The following is a 21,656-nucleotide window of genomic DNA, read 5'->3' on the forward strand; positions in this document are numbered from 1 at the left end:
GGCATTGAACCTGAATAGTCAGCATTGGGGTCAATCTACTCAACTCAACCCTTCCCCTTAACTTGTTGATCTTGTGCCAAGGTTTGAAACCAACTTTTTTTTTTGGCCCCTGAATGGTGAAGTTGAACTTGGTGGGAAATGAACTCAGCTGGAATGATTACTAGAATCTGTAGTAGAAGAGCTGTAACAGTGCCAGTGTAAAGAATTTAGAATGCAGTGCTTTTTTCCCCCCTCAGCCGTCTATTCTTCAGGTTGATAAAGTATATCTTGCATGTACCAAATTTGATTCATCATCATCATCGTTTAGCGTCCGCTTTCCATGCTAGCATGGGTTGGACGATTTTGACTGAGGGCTGGCGAACCAGACGGCCGCACCAGGCTCCAATCTTGATCTGGCAGAGTTTCTACAGCTGGATGCCCTTCCTAATTGATTAAATACAATTAACTACTGCCTCACTTTGTGAAGGGAGATGAAATGTCGCTTCACACCAGTAAGAGTTGACTCTTTAGCGTTCCATCCAGACATATCTTGTCCAAATAGTTGTTTTGTGTTCAAACTGACCGGATCAGGCCTCGTACGACTACCTTGCAATGTCATTCTAAAAATATACTAATGTATCTTCGAAATCTCAAAGCTACAAGATAAGGCATGATTAATTCATAACAATGAATAAATAATAATTTACATTTGATAGTAATCTGAATGCTGAAGGTTTTAAACATTTGTTGGCCTGGAAGAATAGCAGGTCAGTGAAGAAGCTGAAGGAATGTGGGGACATTGATGAGCTCGAGAGGGGCCAAAGTGCTCAGAAGCTGAACACCGACAGTATCGCATTACCTGCTGAGGTAAGTGAGGGCAAACTCAATCTTAAAAAGCACAAACACTCACATGGACATAGTCTTTTCTACTCTAGGCACAAAACCTGAAATTTTGGGGGAGGGGACCAGTTGATTAGGTCAACCTCAGTATGCAGCTGGTACTTAATTTATCAACCCGTGAAAGGCAAATTTGAACTCAGAACATAAAGACAGACGAAATATCGCTAAGCATTTCGCCCGACATGCTAACGTTTCTTATTTCTTTACTGCCCGCAAGAGGCTACACACAGAGAGAACAAATGGATTAAGTCAATTATATCGACCCCAGTGCATAACTGGTACTTACTTAATTGACCCCGAAAGGATGAAAGGCAAAGTCGACCTCAAGGGAATTTGAACTCAGAACATAAGACAGACGAAATACCTATTTCTTTACTACCCACAAGGGGCTAAACACAGAGGACAAACAGATTAAGTCAATTATATTGACCCCAGTGCGTAACTGGTACTTATTTAATCGACCCCAAAAGACCCGGTCAAACTGCTCGACCCATGTCAGCAGGGAAGACGGTCATAGTTCCATGCTTCTGATGATGTATATTGATTTGAAATTTTGGAACATGGCCAGTAAGTTTGGGGGAGCGAGAGGCCCCTTGTCGCCAGCAGAGGTAAGAGCACTCTGAACTTTGCCCAAGCTATTCTTATTCTAGCAGCTACACTTTCAGTGCACCCTCCCCCGCTACTGACTTGGTCACCTAGGTAACAAGATATCAACTACTTCTAGTTTTTCTCCCTGGAATGTGGCGGAAGTTGTTCTCTGCCCATTTCCAGTGTTTATTGCTCCTGAGCATCTGCCACATACAAAACCTATCTTCCCAGTTAGATTTCCTTTGATATTGCTGTACCTCTTATGTGTCCATAGCTTACACTGGGTACTTATAGAGTTTCTACCTATGCCTTTTCTACAGATCGAGCAGGGCCATCTACTTGAAGGGATTTGTGGTTTGCTTGCCTTCCTAGTTATTAGGACTTTGGTATTAGCTAGGTTGATTCTAAGGCCCTTTGATTCTAATTCTTGTTTCCACACTTGAAACTTCTCCAGTTCTGATAGTGACTCAGCAATTAATACACACACACACAACTCAATGTTGTTTGCAGAAAACAGCTTTTCTTTTATACATGCCATATTGAAAACAACAATTCTCATTTTATATCTTTTTAATTACCCAAACGATGGGTAATAAAGAAATAAATTTGCTGTGCTTGAGAAGACATGTCAACCAAGTGAAATCATAAGTCATGGCCAGGGTTGGTGACACATAAAAGGCATCCATGATAGTGGCATATGAAAGGCACCCACTACATTCTTGGAGTGGTTGGTGTTAGGAAGGCCATCCAGCTGTACAAACCAAGCCAATTCAAAGTGGAACCTGGTATAGCATGGAAAGCGGATGATGATGATGATGTCCGTGTGTATAAATTAGATTTGCATGTATAGAAACTTTATCTTTAAATAACTTTGAGTGATGTTTCTCTGTCCGTTACGTTTTCATGTTTGTTAAATCCTCTTAGACCGTTGGTGCAAGGACAACGAAACTCAAACCAGCAACTCCCTTAATCCCAGGGAATGTCCTAAGGAGGTTTATTTTTTAAGGGCCGCCTAATCGGGGCCCCACCGACCCCCATATTTTTACTGCATTTTAAACTAAATACATGGCATTGGTGACCAAATCGGAGCAATGACAATGAATTTCATACCATGAACTCCTGGGGAGTATCGTAAGGAGGTTCAATTTCTGAAGGGCTGCTTAAATGAGACCCCCTTATTTTTACTGCATTTACCTCGCTTCTATGCTTATTGATTAACCCTTTAGTATTTAAACTGGCCATATCCGGCCAAAATAGTTAATCTGTTTTATGTTCAAACTGACCAGATCCAGGCTCTCACACCTACCCTACAATGTTATTCTACATCAAGTAATTACACCATCAAGATCTTGAAGATATGAGATAATGCATGATTAATTCAAATCAATAAGCATTATGTTTGATAGAATAATCTGAATGCTAAAGGGTTAAACTATGGTCAGCATCAGTGCTTAAGCACATTTGCAGAAATAAGTTTGAGAATTCTAAATACCTTCGCGTACATTCAAATCGAGATAAAAAGTTATAACAGGTACGTTTCAGGTGTGTCAGTGTGGATATTTATATTTTGTAGTTTATGAAACTTAAGTCTAGTTGGTAAAGTAATTTTCCTGTTCTGGTTACAGTATTCCCTAAAGATTTGTAATAGAAAATAGAATGAGACTGAGACGAAATGCATCCGATTCATTTAATCTCAATCTCATTTTAATATTTTTTTGGAAATGGCGAAGTGATGGAAAAATTATGATAGCTATTATAGTCATGCATTTCACTTGCTTAGTACGAATGGTGGTTCAAGTCCAAAAATATGAAGTGAATTAATTACTACAGAGAGTTTGGCAGCTTATGAAAGTGTCGCAAATTTTCATCATCAGAATCAAATGAAAAAATGAAAGAAACATGGAAAATGGATCCCAAAGGGCTCAAACGTGTCCTCTGCAGGAACTAGCTTGAATGTTGCTGAAAGAGTGGCTTCAAGGCTAGTATATATATATATATATACACACAAATGTATGCATATATGTGTGTGTCATCATCATCATCATCGTTTAGCGTCCGCTTTCCATGCTAGCATGGGTTGGACGGTTCAACTGGGGTCTGGGAAGCCAGAAGGCTGCACCAGGCCCAGTCTGATCTGGCAGTGTTTCTACAGCTGGATGCCCTTCCTAATGCCAACCACTCCAAGAGTGTAGTGGCTGCTTTTTACGTGCCACCTGCACAGGTACCAGACGAGGCTGGCAAACGGCCACGATCGGATGGTGCTTTTTACGTGCCACTGGCACAGGGCCAGACGAGGCTGGCAAACGGTCATGATCGGATGGTGCTTTTTACGTGCCACGGAGGCCAGTTTGGGTGGTGCTGGCAACGGCCACGTTCAGATGGTTCTCTTACATGCCATTGGCACTGGTATCACAGCTACAATTTCCATTGATGTTGATCGATTTCGATTTGTCACAGAAGTCTGGTGCAGGATTCTGCTTGGCCGATTCCTGTCAAACTTCCACCCATGCCAGCATGGAAGGCGGATGTTAAACAACAATGACGATGATGATATATATATGCGTGAATCATAGACTGTATTTTCCAGGCAACTACTCTATAATATTTTATTAATTAAAACACTAAAACAGATACATAATTAAGGTTATTATAATTTTACACTCTTAGCTTGTGGTTCCCAACCAATTTTTTCCCCCTTATAGACCCCTTTGATTCCTATTTTATTCGAATGAACCCTCCTAGCCATTGTTTAAAAAAATCATATTGTTGCAAAACACAGCCTCCTGACACCAACACAGATTCAACAGCCAGCAACTGGGAAACCGTAGGCCAGTCCAGCAAGCCAACTTGCTCAGAGTAGAAGAACTAGTCATACTCGGCTGGATGTCTTTATGTAATGTGGTTTTTTTGTCACCCAGTTCACGTCAACTGGCCACAGCACATCTTTTCTCCGACTGCCTTCATTGCCAACTCCACACTGGCTGTTCATATTCCACATCATAAGCGGAAAGTGTAACCTCTCGAAAGAGCTGTTCTTCACTCCTGTTCCAGAGAGTCGGCTGCCGGGTCACTCCGAAAAGCTCTATCTGCGACGATTTCATCTCAATCAAAGGTGAGGGGCTTTCTCCGTCCGGGTTGCGGATTCATGGAATAAGCTGCCGGACGAGATAATGAAGATGCCAACGACCGCTCGGTTCAAAGTCTCCCTTGACCACAAATGGCCTGAACTCTTTGCATGAACACCACCCTATACATAACTCCATGTCCCCGTACATGGTCTTGCTTTTTGCTTTTTGAGCCAAAAAATTAACTAACTAACTAACTAAAAACTCCATGTGGTCACTCATTAGTTTTATAAAGTCCACTTCACGGTAAAAGCGTGCAGAAAGAAATTGTGCAGCATGCTTTAATTCAGTCGCATGATCAATAAACAGGAGACTTCATTAGAATTAATTATTGATCCATTATTGGTTTTCTTTTGTAGAACTAGAGAAAACTATTTTGTTTTTATAATTAAATATTATAGGCGCAGGAGTAGCTGTGTGGTAAGTAGCTTGCATACCAACCACATGGTTCCGGGTTCAGTCCCACTGCGTGGCATCTTGGGCAAGTGTCTTCTGCTATAGCCCCGGGCCGACCAAAGCCTTGTGAGTGGATTTGGTAGACGGAAACTGAAAGAAGCTTGTCGTATATATGTATATATATATGTATGTTTGTGTGTCTGTATTTGTCCCCCTAGCATTGCTTGACAACCGATGCCGGTGTGTTTACGTCCCCGTCACTTAGCGGTTCGGCAAAAGAGACCGATAGAATAAGTACTAGACTTACAAAGAAAAAGTCCCGGGATCGATTTGCTCGATCGACTAAAGGCGGTGCTCCAGCATGGCCACAGTCAAATGACTGAAACAAGTAAAAGAGTATTATTAGAAATTAAATTAAAAAATTTTTGAAATATTTTGTGTATCGGTAACAAATTTTATTGTGCATAAATTTCAACAGCAAAATCTTATAACAACTGCCAAGGGCCATATGGACCCCGTTGAGTACCACTGATCTAAACAACTGATGTAATTTTGCTGGAGACATTCTGTGCTGTTCTGCGGCCTTACAATACAAGACATCCACTACTTTTGTTGCCGCTGTCGATCCAAATGTTTTCGGATTTTGGTGCAGAATGGATGATGTAATCCGTCTTGATTTTCTCGTCAATTTTCTCCATGTGCCTGAAAACAAGATGAAAATGACAGCGTTAGGGGAAGATATTCCTTGCAACAAAAAAACAACAGATTAAGGCATTGGTTTTACGGTAGGCAGTGACACATTTGTGCATTTTTAACAACAGAAGCATAAAACCTGCATATATGGCTAGGAGCAGGTGTGGCTGATCTGGTAGGAAGTTTGCTTTGCAATCACTTGGTTCCAGGTTCAATTGCACTGCATGGCAACTTGAGCAAATGTCTTCTACTATAGCCCTGGACCAACCAAAGCCTTGTGAGCAAATTTGGTAGATGGAAACTGAAAAAAGCCTGCTGCATGTTGTGCCGATGGCACATAAAAAGCACCATCCGAACGTGGCCGATGCCAGCGCCGCTTTTGGCTGGCTTCCGTGCCGGTGGCACGTTAAAAGCACCAGCCGATCGTGGCCGATGCCAGACCCCCCTGGCACCTGTGCAAGTGGCACGTAAAAAGCACCCACTACACTCGCAGAGTGGTTGGCGTTAGGAAGGGCATCCAGCTGTAGAAACACTGCTAGATCAGACTGGAGCCTGGTGCAGCCCCTGGCTTCCCAGACCCCAGTCGAACCGTCCAACCTGTGCTAGCACGGAAAACAGACGTTAAACGATGATGATGATGATGATGATATGTATGTATATATATATAGGCGCAGGAGTGGCTGTGTGGTAAATAGCTTGGTTACCAACCGCATGGTTCTGGGTTCAGTTCCACTGCATGACACCTTGGGCAAGTGTCTTTTACTATAGCCTCGGGCCTTATGAGTGGATTTGGCAGACAGAAACTGAAAGAAGCCCATCGTATATATGTGTATATGTATATGTATATATGTGTGTGTCTGTGTTTGTCCCCAACATCGCTTGACAACCGATGCTGGTGTGTTTATGTCCCTGTAACTTAGTGGCTGTGTGGTAAGTAGCTTGCTTACCAACCACATGGTTCCAGGTCCAGTCCCACTGTGTGACACTTTGGGCAAGTGTCTTCTACTATAGCCTTGGGCCGACCAAAGCCTTGTGAGTGGATTTAGTAGACGGAAACTGAAAGAAGCCTGTCATATATGTGTGTTTGTGTGTCTGTCCCCCTAACATTGCTTGACAACTGATGCTGGTGTGTTTATGTCCCTGTCTCTTAGCAGTTCAGCAAAAGGGACCGATAGAATAAGTACTGGGCTTACAAAGAATAAGTCATGAGGTCTATTTGTTCGACTAAAGGCAGTGCTCCAGCATGGCCACAGTCAAAATGACTGAAACAAGTAAAAGAGTAAAGAGTAAGGCATTATACTCTTTTCTCTTTTACTTGTTTCAGTCATTTTGACTGTGGCCATGCTGGAGCACCGCCTTTAGTCGAGCTAATCGACCCCGGGACTTATTCTTTGTAAGCCCAGTACTTATTCTATCGGTCTCTTTTGCCGAACCGCTAAGTGACGGGGACGTAAACACACCAGCATCGGTTGTCAAGCAATGCTAAGGGGACAAACACAGACACACAAACATATACACACACACTTATATATACATATACTTATATACGACAGGCTTCTTTCAGTTTCCGTCTACCAAATCCACTCACAAGGCATTGGTCGGCCCGGGGCTATAGCAGAAGACACTTGCCCAAGATGTCACGCAGTGGGACTGAACCTGGAACCATGTGGTTGGTAAGCAAGCTACTTACCACACAGCCACTCCTGCGCCTATTATACGGACAAAAATAAAACAAACTAATTCCAGCGATCTTAGTTATTTTTGAAGACTTGACCTACCAACAGCTGAACTATTTAAACTCTACAGCGTAGGTTTGACCATCAACTTGTACGGTATATAAATATATTATGCGAGCTTATATGTTTACTGCGTGATTTAGTTATTTCAACTGTGGGAACAGAAAACTGGTTTTTATTTTGGATAATGTTGATAAATAAATAAATAATCCTGATTGACTTCCTTAAATTAGAAACTTCAAACAGAGGATTATATCTGACTCATTAAAAAGAAACAAACAGGCGCAGGAATGGCTGTGTGGTAAGTAGCTTGCTTACCAACCACATGGTTCCGGGTTCAGTCCCACTGCGTGGCACCTTGGGCAAGTGTCTTCTGCTATAACCTTGGGCTGACCAAAGCCTTTTGAGTGGATTTGGGAGATGGAAACTGAAAGAAGCCAGTCATATATATGTATATATATATATATGTATGTGTGTGTATATGTTTGTGTGTCTGTGTTTGTCCCCCCCAATATCACTTGACAACTGATGCTGGTGTGTTTACGACCCCGTAACTTGGCAGTTCGGCAAAAGAGACCGAAAGAATAAGTAACTAGGCTTACAAAAAATAAGTCCTGGGGTCGATTTGCTCGATCGACTAAAGCACAGACACACAAACATATACATATAAGCATATGGATATGAAAATAACCAGATCAACATAAAGACAGATAGGTACATTGGTTATAAGAACAGACAAGCACACATACGCAAATGGAGTCTGACACACCTGACCATATACACACACACAGATGCACACACAAAGAGACAGAGGTGCATACATATACAAACACAGACATGCTAGTACATGAATATACAGGATACATACATACAGATGCACACACACACACATGCATACATACATATGTACATGCATGCATGCATAGGCACACACGCGCACAAACAAACAAAGAGGAACGCAGTGTAAATAACGGACAGAGTCAAGACTACTGAAAAGGTTGCAAGATGCAACAAAAATTTTAGAAAATAAGAAATAAGTGGAAATTTTACTGGTGAGTGTGTTAAATTATAAGGCACAAAAAGAAAATGACTCTCCCCAGACACAACAGTATATATATATATATATATAATAATAATAATTATTATTATTATTATTATTTTAGGGAATATTATTCCTAACTTACAGGGAAAAATTCAATTTAGAAATACTAAATACACACACACACATATACTGTCCAACCCATGGAAGCATGGAAAATGGACATTAAACGATGATGATGATATATATATGTATATATATATAATGTGTGTGTGTATGTATATATATATATATATATATATATCCATACATCTGACCAGGGACGACATCAAATACTTATAGGTGGCTGTGTAGGAGGAAGCTTGCATCCCAAGTACATGGTTCCAGGTTCAACAGACCTGTTCAAACTGTGACTGTTTGGAAAAAAGGGACCTCAAAACGAAATCTTGAATTTTTAGGTGCCGCATCTGTATTTAGGGGTTATAACCCTAGGAAAATGGTTTTAGACCAACACCACATTCATCATGAAATTCTTTCATTTTCTCCTGATCAAATCCACTTCCAAAGTTCCATGAAGTGAGATTGAACTTGAAACCACATGTTTGGGAAACAAACTCCTTAAACCACACAGCCATACTTGCATCTCTATACATTATCGTTTTAAATTCATGCCTGTGAGGTGGGTGCGTAGCTTAGTGGTTAGGGTATTTGGTTCATGATTCTGAGTTCAATTCCCAGCATCACATTGTGTCCTTGAGCAAGACACTTTATTTCATGTTGCTCCAGTCCACCCAGCTGGCAAAAATGAGTTGGACCTGCAATTCAAAGGGGCCAGCCTTGTCACATTCCGTGTCATGCCAAATCTCCCCGACAACTCCCAGTACATCTGTTAAGTGGTAGGCATTTGGAAGGGCATCCTGCCCTAGAAGCCATGTCGAAACAGAACTCGGTGTGACCCCCAGTACTTTGCCAGCTCCTACCAAACCGTCCAACCCATGCCAGCATGAAATTAACATGCAAGTGTCTGTGGAGTACTCAGCCACTTGCATGTTAATTTCATGAGCAGACTGCTCTGTTGATTGGATTAACTGGAACGCTCCCTGTCATAATTGACGGAGCATCTGTTATTTCACTTTGCTCCACTCCACTCAGCAGGCAAAAATGAATGGGACCTGTATTTTAAAGGGCCAGCCTTGTCATACTGAATCTCCCTTAGAACTATGTTAAGAGTACAAGTTTCTGTGGTGTACTCAGCCACTTGCATGTTAATTTAACAAGCAGACTGTTCCACTGATCGTATCAACAGGAACCCTTATTGCCTTAACCAATGGAGTGTAGGTCAAAGTTCACACTGTATATCCCAAAATTGACATCTGCAGAAGACATCAACCCGACTGCATTCCAAGGGTCACAGACCACGTCTACACTGACTAAAACTGACCCCTATTTCCTACAGACAGAAACAAATACCATCATTTACTTACAGCTTGATAGATTCTGAGACCATCATCCTGTCCATTTTTAATTGGTATTTTAATTGCCCAATAATTATTTTCACAAGTTCAGGGTTGTTCATGGGGTCATCCTCTTCCTCATCCGGATCTTTCGGGGGCTTTTTTCCTCCGGGTCCTCCCATTGTATATGTATATATATATATATGTGTGTGTGTGTGTTTCTGTTTTTAAATGTTAACAAAGTGACACAGGAATTGAAAAGAATTTTTTTCCTCACCAGGAAACACAAAAGTGATCGAAGCCGATTGCTTTTGAAATGTTGTGTCCTGAATTAACGAATGGTGCAGTATCCTTAACGGTGGTGTTAATATAGCTGTGGGGATTTGCTGCTGCTGCTGCTACTACTACTACTACTACCATCACCACCACTACTTACTGCTGCTGTGGCCAATCACTGGGAGTTAATCTGTGATGATTAAATTAATCATCAAACCACTCCCCTCCTTGGACACAAAATACTAATAATTCTTGACAAACTATCAAATAGTAGTCTTTTTCTTTTTTTTTTGTTCCCCCTCCATGTTAGACTGCCCCCCCCACCATCCTTAAGTAGGGAGAGCAGAGGGAGGGATGGAGAAGGGCTTTACTACTTTTTTGGAGTAACAGTGCAGATTAAGGACTTTCAACCATTTTTTTTCATCTAGGGACCCCTTTGATTACTATTTTATTCTGGGCCCATTGGAGGTTTAAAAACTAGTTTTACAGAAACTTTCAAAATTCCTATTTTGCTTTTCATGTATTAACTTGCATAGGTTGAACTATATAGAACATGGTTGTCAACCAGTTTTAATCTAGGGATCCCCTTTGATTATTCTTTTATTCCGGTGGACCCCCAAAGCCATTCCATGTTCACAAACTAGGTTTATAGAAACTTCTTTCAAAATTCGTATTTTGTTCTCCTCACCTGTTTTTTTTGCAATACATACATCAAAAGCAAAATAATTTCAGGGGCCCTTAAAATACTATTGCAGGTCTCCAATTTACTATTTTGTAACATGGGCCCAAAAATCTTACATGGACCCTCAGGGGCTATATCAACCCAAGTTGAAAATCCTTAGTGTAGATGGTGGGTATGTTAGCAGCAATACAGACAACAACAACAACAATTCTTTCTATAGGCACAAGGCCTGAAATTTGGGGAAAGCAGGCTAGTTAATTATATCGACCCCAGTGCTCAACTGGTCCTTATTTCATTGACCCTAAAAGGATGAAAAGCAAAAACGACCTTGGTGGAATTTGAACTCAGAACATAAGTTTCAAAAATTTGGTAGAAAGCCAGCAATTTTGGGGGAAGGGCAAGTTGATTAAATTGATCACAGTGTTCAATCATTACTTAATTTTAACGACCCCAGAAGGATGAAAGGCAAGGTTAACCTCAGCGGAATTTGAACTGAGAACGTAAATCATGCTAATCATTCTGCCAGCTTGCTACCTTACATATTAGTAGTACTACTACTACTACTGCTACTACTAATAATAATGATTTCGAATTTTGGCACAAGGCCGGCAGTATTGAGGAGTAGGGGAATGGATCACATTGACCCCAGAGCTTAACTTGTATTTATTTTATCAACCTCTAAAGAGTGAAAAATCAAACCTGACCATAGCAGAATTTGAACTCAGATTGTAAAGAGCCAGAAGAAATGCTGCTAATCGTTTTGTTCAATGTGCTAACGATTTTGCCAATCAATTGCTGTTACGATGATGATGATGGTGGTAGTGATGATGATGGTGGTGGTGATGATGATGATGATGATGGTGGTGGTGGTGATGATGATGATGATGGCGGTGGTGGTGGTGGCGGTTGTTATTGTTTTGGTTTCTGCCTTGAAAGTGTTCAGTGAAGAATTTGTGCCAATTACTGTAATTATAAACATTTAAAGAATCAATTTACTTAAATACAAAAGATCATCGTTTAATCTCTTTTACTAATTTGAGATTAATCAAGATCAGAGACTAAAGGACTGTGCTGATTTATCAGTTTTAAACTGTGCTGCAGATGTGTCCTTTGTTTGCATTGGGTAACAAATAAGGTGAACAGAGAAGGCTTCTGATTTCATGCCAATAATTGATGAGTTTGTGGTGGAGGTGCAATGGCCCAGTGGTTAGGGCAGTGGACTCGCAGTTTCGATTCCCAGACCGGGCGTTGTGTATGTTTATTAAGCGAAAGCACCTAAAAGCTCCATGAGGCTCCAGCAAGGGGTGGTGGTGACCCCTGTTGTACTCTTTTGCCCCAACTTTCTCTCACTCTTTCTTCCTATTTCTTGAGTAATGCCGCGATGGACTGGCGTCCTGTCCAGCTGTGGGGAACACAGACGCCACAGAAACTGGGAAACTGGCCCTGAACTGCACATGAAATATCTGTCGTTTTATCCACTTCTATGGCAATGAAAGAGGTTTGTGTGGCGACTGCTTTAACATTATTTTCTATGATCGTGCTTACTGCTTCTATCAAGTCATCTTGTATCTTATTAGAAAGGCCAGAAAAAACTGATGCATTCTGTAAATGTTGTATCAATTTGTCATCAAGTTTTGCAGTATAGTTCAATAACCCAACATAGTTTCCCTGATTTAACTATGATTTCTGTTCATTCATCATCATCATCATTGTTTAATGTCCACTTTCCATGCTAGCATGGGTTGGACGATTTGACTGAGGACTGGCAAACCAGATGGCTGCACCAGACTCCAATCTGATCCGGCAGAGTTTCTACAGCTAGATGCCCTTCCTAACGCCAACCACTCCGAGGGTGTAGCGGGTGCATTTACGTGCCATACACGCAGTACTGGCAACGGCCACGCTCAAATGGTGCTTTTTATGTGCCACCTGCACAGGTGCCAGTCCAGCGGCACTGGCAACAACCTCGCTCGAATGTCTTTTCATGTGCCACCAGCACAAGTGCTAGTAAGGCGACGCAGGTAACGATCACACTCGAATGGAGTTTTTAACATGCCACCGGCACGGAGGCCAGCTTGTTGCTCTGGCAACAATCACGCTCATTATCTCTGCAAAAATACTGCGTACATTTGCCTCGTGTTTATATATTTAATCTTGGCGTCCCTGTTGATGAAGACTTCGCCATAGTAAATTATTTTATTTACTAGAATAAGTCAGAAACCATGGTCCAGGAAAGAGATGGTAAATGTTTTTGTTTTTCATTCCCTTCGAGAATTTATCCCTAATTAGTGGTTTGGACTTTAGCTGTTCTTTCTAGCATAAAGGATTCCTATGATGGAAACTTCTTAATGTGTTTAAATGTACACTGTATTTTATACATGCATATGAGTGAGTATATGTGTGTGTATATGTGTGTGTATATGTGTGTGTATATGTGTGTGTATATGTGTGTGTATATTCATTTTACAAAATAGTAGTTTTATTTTAAAAAAAAACAAACAAAACAACAGAAGAAAACCCCAAAAAGTTGAAATACAAAATTTTGAAAATGTTTATTATTATTACGGTATTTATTTATCAACTTGGGGGCTGGCTGGTGTCTGTGATATGTCACTCTGAAGCTTAATCACCTCACAATCAAGTGTTCGAAGGTTGACAAGAACAAAGGAACATTCTGCTTGGAAGCGTGGGACAGTTATCAGACGTACTGCTTGATTACGCTCACCTGAAGTGGACAGAGAGAGAGAGAAAAATAGATATATATATATACAGGTAAACAGGTAGGTAAGTAGAGTGACAACAGAAAGTGGGAGACAGGGAAATAAGTAGATTGATAGACTGAGAACACAGAGGGAGAGCTTGGTAGAGAGAGAGGTCAGTGGTGGTGAAGAAGGAGGAGGAGGAAGAGAATAATAATAATAATTAATTCTTTTTATTGGCCACAAGGGCTGACACACATGATTAGGAAACATAAAGGGACATAACAGGACGAAAGGTTACAAAGGGTTTTGTCCATTTGCGAAAAAATCTTGTAAAAACAGTGTAACAATCAAATAATATAACAACGAAAAACTCCCAATAGGGGGAGGCACTTCAAAAGGTTCCTGGTGGAAAAAAAACCCCATAAAAGCCAACGGGAGCCTGGTCAAAAGGGGGGTAGAGAGCCCCTTTCTCCTTTTATAATACCTTTTTCAATTACAGGCGAAACCTGAGAATTGGTCCATTTATACTGGCCATTCTCACACAATTCACCCACCTTTCAGAAAACTTGCCATCAAACAGCACCCTCCTCTCTAACCTCATCTTCCTTCTGAAATAAACTCGACTGCTCTCACAAACAGGAATACTAAAAATGAACCTGACCGCTCTCAAAAATTAAATAAAATAACCGGAAAAATAATCCAGGATCCTTGTCCGGAACCGGATCGATCCCAATGCACTGGATGCCAGTCCCACATAAAAAGCACCCAGCGCTTCAGATGAATAAATCAACCCCAGTGTTTTTTTTTTGTTTTTTGTTTTTTTGGGGGGTTTTGTTTCAAAGGGTTTAATCAAAACATTGACCCCCCCCCAGTTGTAATTTTTAAGTCTGATACGTATTCTGCTTGTCTCTATTTGCTGAGCTGCTAAGTTATAGGGATGTATAAACAAAGCCAACAGTGGTTTATCGAGCAGTGGAGAGAATGAACATGCATACACAATAGGCTTCTTTCAGTTTCCATCTCTCTTTCTCCCTCTATATATATGTATGCATGGATATATATACATACACACACAAGCATGTATACATACATACGTGTGAGTGTGTGTGTGTATATATATATATATATATATATATATATATACTCTTTTACTTGTTACAGTCATTTGACTGTGGCCATGCTGGAGCACCGCCTTTAGTCAAGCAAATCGACCCCAGGACTTATTCTTTGTAAACCTAGTACTTATTCTATCGGTCTTTTTAGCCGAACCGCTAAGTTACGGGGACATAAACACACCAGCATCAGTTGTCAAGCGATGTTGGGGAGACAAACACAGACATACATATATATGACAGGCTTCTTTCAGTTTCCGTCTACCAAATCCACTCACAAGGCTTTGGTCGGCCTGAAGCTATAGTAGAAGACACTTGCCCAAGGTGCCATGCAGTGGGACTGAACCTGGAACCATGTGGTTGGTAAGCAAGCTACCTACCACACAGCCACTCCTACGTCTATATACACACACAAGCATGTATGCTTGTGTTTGTGTGTGCGTGTGTGTGTGTATATATATATATATATATATATATATATATATATATGTATGTATGTATGTATATATACACACACATGCAAACATGAGGGGTTTCAGTTCCCATCTACCAAATCCACTCAGAAGGTCAGCCCCTTCTTCCCGCCCCACTTTTACGAGATATTCTACTGAAAGCTTCCATTGATTTTTATATTACATTCAATGGCAAAAAGAAATAAAAGACGAAAAGAAACCCCTCACACCGCCTTATGCCAAACAAACAATGATAACCAAGGAGCTGGGATGTGAAAGTTCTCTTCAAATACAGGTGTTCTAGTGTGGAAATGATTACAGGTGAAGTCAAAAGATTTTTTTTAGAAACCATTTTACATCTATTTATCTGTGTTAGTATCAATGAAATGACATTTTGTCAGAGCAATCGTTATTATTATTATTATTGTTACTTTCACCGTTTACATGCCTTCATGTAAATTCCACACCATATCATATTGTATTGCATCATTCTCAATCTGTTTGTAAAATCTTGGTGGTTAATAAAGAAATTATTATTATTATTATCATTATCATTGTTGTTGTTATTATTATTATTATTATTATCATTATTATTAAGCTGGCAGAATTGTTAGCACACTGGGCAAAATGCTTTGTGATATTTCGTCTGTCGCTACGTTCTGAGTTCAAATTCCACTAAGGTCGACTTTGCCTTTCATCCTTTTGGGGTCAATAAATTAAGTACTAGTTGAGTACTGGGGTCGATATAATCAACTAGACCCTACCCCCCAAATTCGAGGCCTTGTGCTTCCAGTAGAAAGGTGGATGAAGATTATTATTATTATTAAGGTGGCGAATTGGCAGAATTGTTAGCATGCTGGGCAAAATGCTTTTTGTCTGCCGCTACATTTTGAGTTCAATTTCCACTAAGGTTGACTTTGCTTTTCATCCTTTTGGGGTCGATAATTTAAGTACTAGTTGCATACTGGGATCGATATAATCAACTAGACCCTCCCCCAAAATTTGAGGCCTTATGCTTCCAGTAGAAAGGATTATTATTATTATCATCATCATCATCATCATCATCATCATCATTAAGTCGGTGAGTTAGTAGAATCATTAGCACGCCAGGCAAAGTGCTTTGCAGGGTTTTGTCTACCACTATGTTCTAAGTTAAAATTCCACCGAGGTTGACTTTGCCTTTCATCTGTTCAGGGTTGATTTAACAAGTACCAGTTACATACTGAGGTTGAAGTAATAGACTTAATCTTGTCCCCCCCCCAAGCTGCCCTTGTGGCAAAAATTTGAAATGATTATTATTATTATGAAGCAGTGAGCTGGTAGAATCTTTGGCACATTGGCTGAAATGCTGAGCGGTATTTCACCAGTCACTACGTTCTGAGTTCAAATTCTGCTAAGGTCGACTGCCTTTTATCTTTTCGGTGCTGATAAATTAAATACCAGTGAAACACTGGGGTCGACTAGTCCCCCCACCCCAAATTTCAGGCCTTGTGCCTATAGTAGAAAGGATTATTATTATTATTATTAGTAGTATTATTATTAATAACAAGGAAGCAAGGTGGCAAACTTGTTAGCACGTCAGGTGGAATGATGCTAAGTATTTCATCTGTCTTTACGTTCTGAGTTCAAATTCCACTGAGGTTGACTCTGCCTTTCATCATTTCAGAGTCGATAAACTAAGTACCAGTGAAATACTGGGGTTGATGTAATCATCTAGTCCCCTCCTGCCACATTTCATGCTTTGTGCCTTTAGTAGAAAGGATTATTATCATTACTAAGTATTCTGCCAGGTTGACGTTGCTTTTCATACTTTTGGGGTTGAAATAAGGACCAGTTGAAAAACAGGGTCAATGAAATTGGCTTACCCAATCCTTCCCAAATTTCAGGCCTTGTACCAAAATTTGAAGATGGAGGTATTGTTTTCAGTCATGTTTGTTTGTTTGTCTGTGGACAAGATATCTCAAGAACCGCTGAATGGATTCAGATGAAACTTTCAGGGATGTTTGGCCTTGTGAGAGGCACGAACTGATTAGATTTTTGGGACAAAGATTCTGGATTATTCTTCCGGGTGTTTTTACTTAATTCTTGAGAGCGGTCATGTTCATTTTCAGTATTCTTGTTTGTGAGAGCAGTCAAGTTTATTTCAGATATTCTCATTTTAAAAATCATCTCTGGCTAATCGTTGAGAGGATGTTGGTGTTACCTTGGTGGAGGTTTGCACTCTCTCAGTGGTCTGGTTATTATTATTATTATTATGAAGGTAGAAAGTTGAGAGTTGTTAGAACACAGGAAAAAAATGCTCAACAGCATTTATTCCATCTTTACTACTTCATCATCATCATCATTTAGCGTCCGCTTTCCATGCTAGCATGGGTTGGACGGTTCAACTGGGGTCTGGGAAGCCAGGAGGCTGCACCAAGCCCAGTCTGATCTGGCAATGTTTCTACGGCTGGATGCCCTTCTTAATGCCAACCACTCTGTGAGTGTAGTGGGTGCTTTTTACGTGCCAGACGGGGCTGGCAAACGGCCACGGTCGGATGGTGCTTTTTACGTGCCACCGGCACGGAGGCCAGGCGGGGTGGCGCTGACTTGTGTTAAAAAATTCTGCCAAGGTCAGCTTTGCCTTCCATCCTCTCGGGGGTCAATAAAATATATACCAGTTGAGCACTGGGGTTTGATGTAATAGACTAACCCCCTCCCCTTCCAAATTTCAGGCCTTGTGCCTATAGTAGAAAGGATTATCAAGGCAGGAAGCTGGCAGAATTGTCAGTATGCTGGACAAAATGTTTAGCACATTTTACCTGTATTCACACATCATTTAATGTCCCTTTTCCACAATGGCATGGAGTGGATGGTTTGACAGGAGCTGACTGGCTGAAAGGCTGCTCAGGCCCCATGTCTGTTTCAGCAGGATTTCTATGGCTGGATGGTCTTTGTAATGCCAACCCCTTTCCAGATAGACCGATCATGTGAAACTATTGTGGTTAGACTGTGATGTCCACTTGACTACCTAGCGATTCAGTTTTGAATCTGCTACACATTCAAATGCAGTAGGTTACGTTTAGGGTTAATGTACACACAGAGTGTTGGGAGGCATTGATGGGCCCTGAGATACACAAGAGTTGATAAAGGAAGGGTGGAAATAGAACTCATCTTTATTTCATTGATCCTGGAAGGGCAACGTTGATTCCAGTGAGATTTCAGCTCAGAATGATAGGGGACGAAATCAAACACAAGTTTCACATTTTGGCACAAGGCCAGCAATTTTGAAGGAGGGGAGTAAATCGATTACATTGACCCCAGTGTTCAACTGGTACTTATTTCATCAACCCCGAAAGGATGAAAGGCAAAGTGGACCCCGGCAGAATTTGAACTCAGAACCTAAAGACAAATGAAATGCTGCTAAGCAGCTTGACCAGTGGGCTAACGATTCTTGCCTGTTTGTATGAAATCAAACACGGCCAAGCAATTTTGCCTGACATCCTTAACGATTCTGCTGACCCTTCCCTCCTTGCCCCCCACTGCCAATAAAAACGTTTTTGTTCCAATTGATCTGTATTTAAGGGATATGTAAGTAAACTGAAATCTTCAAAAGATAATCCATCCAATCGATCAGGCTGGGAGAATTATCTTCTGTGAACTTGCCAAGTGATCCGTTAATCTAGGCACTTCGTTATAACGCACTTTAATCTCTAACGTTACCAATAATTAGTGAGAGAAACACACACTCTCAATATAACTTAGGTATACGCAACACACACAAACATACACATATATACACACAAACATATACATACACACACAAATGTACATATATACATAAACATATACATGTATATACACAAACATATAAATGCACACACACACATATATATATATATATATATATACATACATACACAAACATACACACATATACACACAAACATATACATGCACACACACACACGTACATATATACATAAACATATACATACACACATATATATATATATATATATACATGTACATATATACATAAACATATACATGTATATACACACACAAACATACATGCACACACACATATAGATATATATACACACACACATGTACATATATACATAAATATATACATGTATATACACACACAAACATACATGCACACACACACACATATATATATACACACACATGTACATATATATACATACACATATACATGTATATACGCATATATACATAAACACTTATACACAAACATACATACACACACATATAAAACAAGCTTTAAATATCTTGGAAAATAGACAAGTTTTCTTTCAATGCTCAAATCATTAGCACAACCACTAACACCACCACCACAACAACCAATACCGCCACTACTAACACAACTACTACTGCTACTAGGACATCAGTCACTGCAACCACTATCACCAAAACACACCACTACCACCACAACTACTTTACTACCAAAACAACCGCTATTAATACTACCACAACATCTATCACCACCACCACAACCACTACTACTAACACCATTACCAAAACAACCATCACCACCACCTACATTGCTGCTGCTGCTACTACTACTACTACCACCGCCATCACTACTAACACTGTTAGCAAAACACACCACTACCACCACAGCTACTATAACCAATACTACTTTACTACCAAAACAACCGCTGTTTATACTACCACAACATCTATCACCACCACCACCACAACCACTACTACTAACACCATTACCAAAACAACCATCACCACCACCTTCATTGCTGCTGCTGCTACTACTACTACTACAACTACTACAACTACCATCACTACTAACACTACTGTTACCGAAACCACCACCACCACCTTCATTACTACTACTACTACCACCATCACTACTAACACTACTGTTACCGAAACCACCACCACCACCACCTCCACTGCAATTACTGTCCTTTTCCCTCTGTAATTACTGTGACTCCACTGACCAATGCATACCAATTAGTGTCCACCCCCATGCCACCCTCGGCCACCAACACCAATCCTGCCACCAGTCTGGGTTAATCAAAGACAAGAATCAGGTTGTAACAAGAAAACGATGTTATTTAACGAAGGAAATAAAAAAAACAAGAAAAGGTGTTGAGTAATTAACATATTTTTTGAGAAAAGAAGAACAAGTGAAACAGAATGTTCCAGAATTAAAACTGTGTTGTTTAACCCTTTCATTGGGGGGGAAATCGGATAGATTCACTCAAGATTCAATTCCCCCTGAACTGTGGAAAGCAGTTTTATTTTTAGTCTCTCTTTACTTACTTGTTTCAGTCGAGCAAATCGACCCCGGGACTTATTCTTTGTAAGCCTAGTACTTATTCTATCAGTCTCTTTTGCCGAACCGCTAATGTTTAGGGGACGTAAACACACCACCACCAGTTGTCAAGCAATAGTGGTGGGGGGACAAACATAGACACACACACAGCATGGCTGTAGACGGAAGTTACAGCTGTGTGTGTGTAGGTGCTTGTGCCTCTCCGAAACAGAGAGAGGGATATATATATATATATATATATAGTTATATTTCGGAATGGTCATTTTGCCAGTTTAGCCAATAAAAACACACGCACTATATATTTGGTGTTATTTTGCTTCAGTGTTATATATTTTTACATCAATCTTAATCTTTATTGGCTAAACTGGCAAAATGACCATTCCGAAATATAACAATATCTGCTTCAACACACGACTTCACATAAAAATTCTTGCACAACAAATATATATATATAATATATATATATATACACTGTTGTGTCTGGGGAGAGTCATTCTCTTTTAGTGCCTTATTATGTAACACACTCAACGGTAAAAGTGTGTCACATAATAAGGCACTAAAAGAGAATGACTCTCCCAGACACAGCAGAATATGCTTCAACACACGAACTCATATAAAGAATCTTGCAAACCAAAAACGAAATATATATATATATATATATATATATACACACACATATATACGACGGGCTTCTTTCAGTTTCCATCTACCAAATCCACTCACAAGGCTTTGGTCGGCCCGAGGCTATAGTAGAAGACGCTTGCCCAAGGTGCCACACAGTGGGACTGAACCCGGAACCATGTGGTTGGTAAGCAAGCTACTTACCACACAGCCACTCCTGTGCCTATAGTAGAAAAAAACTATTACGTTGCTATCATTGGTATCATCACCAATAGTGTCATAGAAACCAAGATCGAGTCTTTGGAGTTACGTGTATATAACATATCTTGTTAATCCTCTCATTTGGCCTTTCATAAGTACATCCGAACACTGCAAAGTGGTGGTGGTCGTGGGGGGATTTTTCATGTCACAATAAGAAAATTTCATGAAAGAGAGATGTTGGCAGTTTCATCACTCATCATCATTGTCATGACATACATCATCATCGGCATCATCATCCTCATCGTTTAACGTCCGCTTTCCATGCTAGCATGTGTTGGACAATTTGACTGAGGACAGGCGAATCAGACGGCTGCACCAGGCTCCAATCTTGATCTGGC

General features: G+C 40.4%; 1 protein-coding gene across 1 annotated transcript in view; it reads right to left on the reverse strand.

Moving 5' to 3' along the window:
* Nucleotides 1-5,421: 5,421 nt before the first annotated feature.
* The window catches only part of LOC115223493 (DNA polymerase delta subunit 2), a 35,944-nt gene continuing 19,709 nt past the window's right edge, over nt 5,422-21,656 (reverse strand). Inside the window, exons 10-11 of the mRNA XM_029794103.2 lie at nt 13,434-13,593; nt 5,422-5,690 (exon numbers count right to left, since the gene is read on the reverse strand). Coding sequence (XP_029649963.1) covers nt 13,439-13,593 — 155 coding nt within the window. The 3' untranslated portion in view covers nt 5,422-5,690; nt 13,434-13,438. The remainder of the gene's footprint in view (nt 5,691-13,433; nt 13,594-21,656) is intronic.

The sequence above is a fragment of the Octopus sinensis genome, linkage group LG23, assembly GCF_006345805.1.
Source record: "Octopus sinensis linkage group LG23, ASM634580v1, whole genome shotgun sequence".
Lineage (NCBI taxonomy): Eukaryota > Metazoa > Mollusca > Cephalopoda > Octopoda > Octopodidae > Octopus > Octopus sinensis.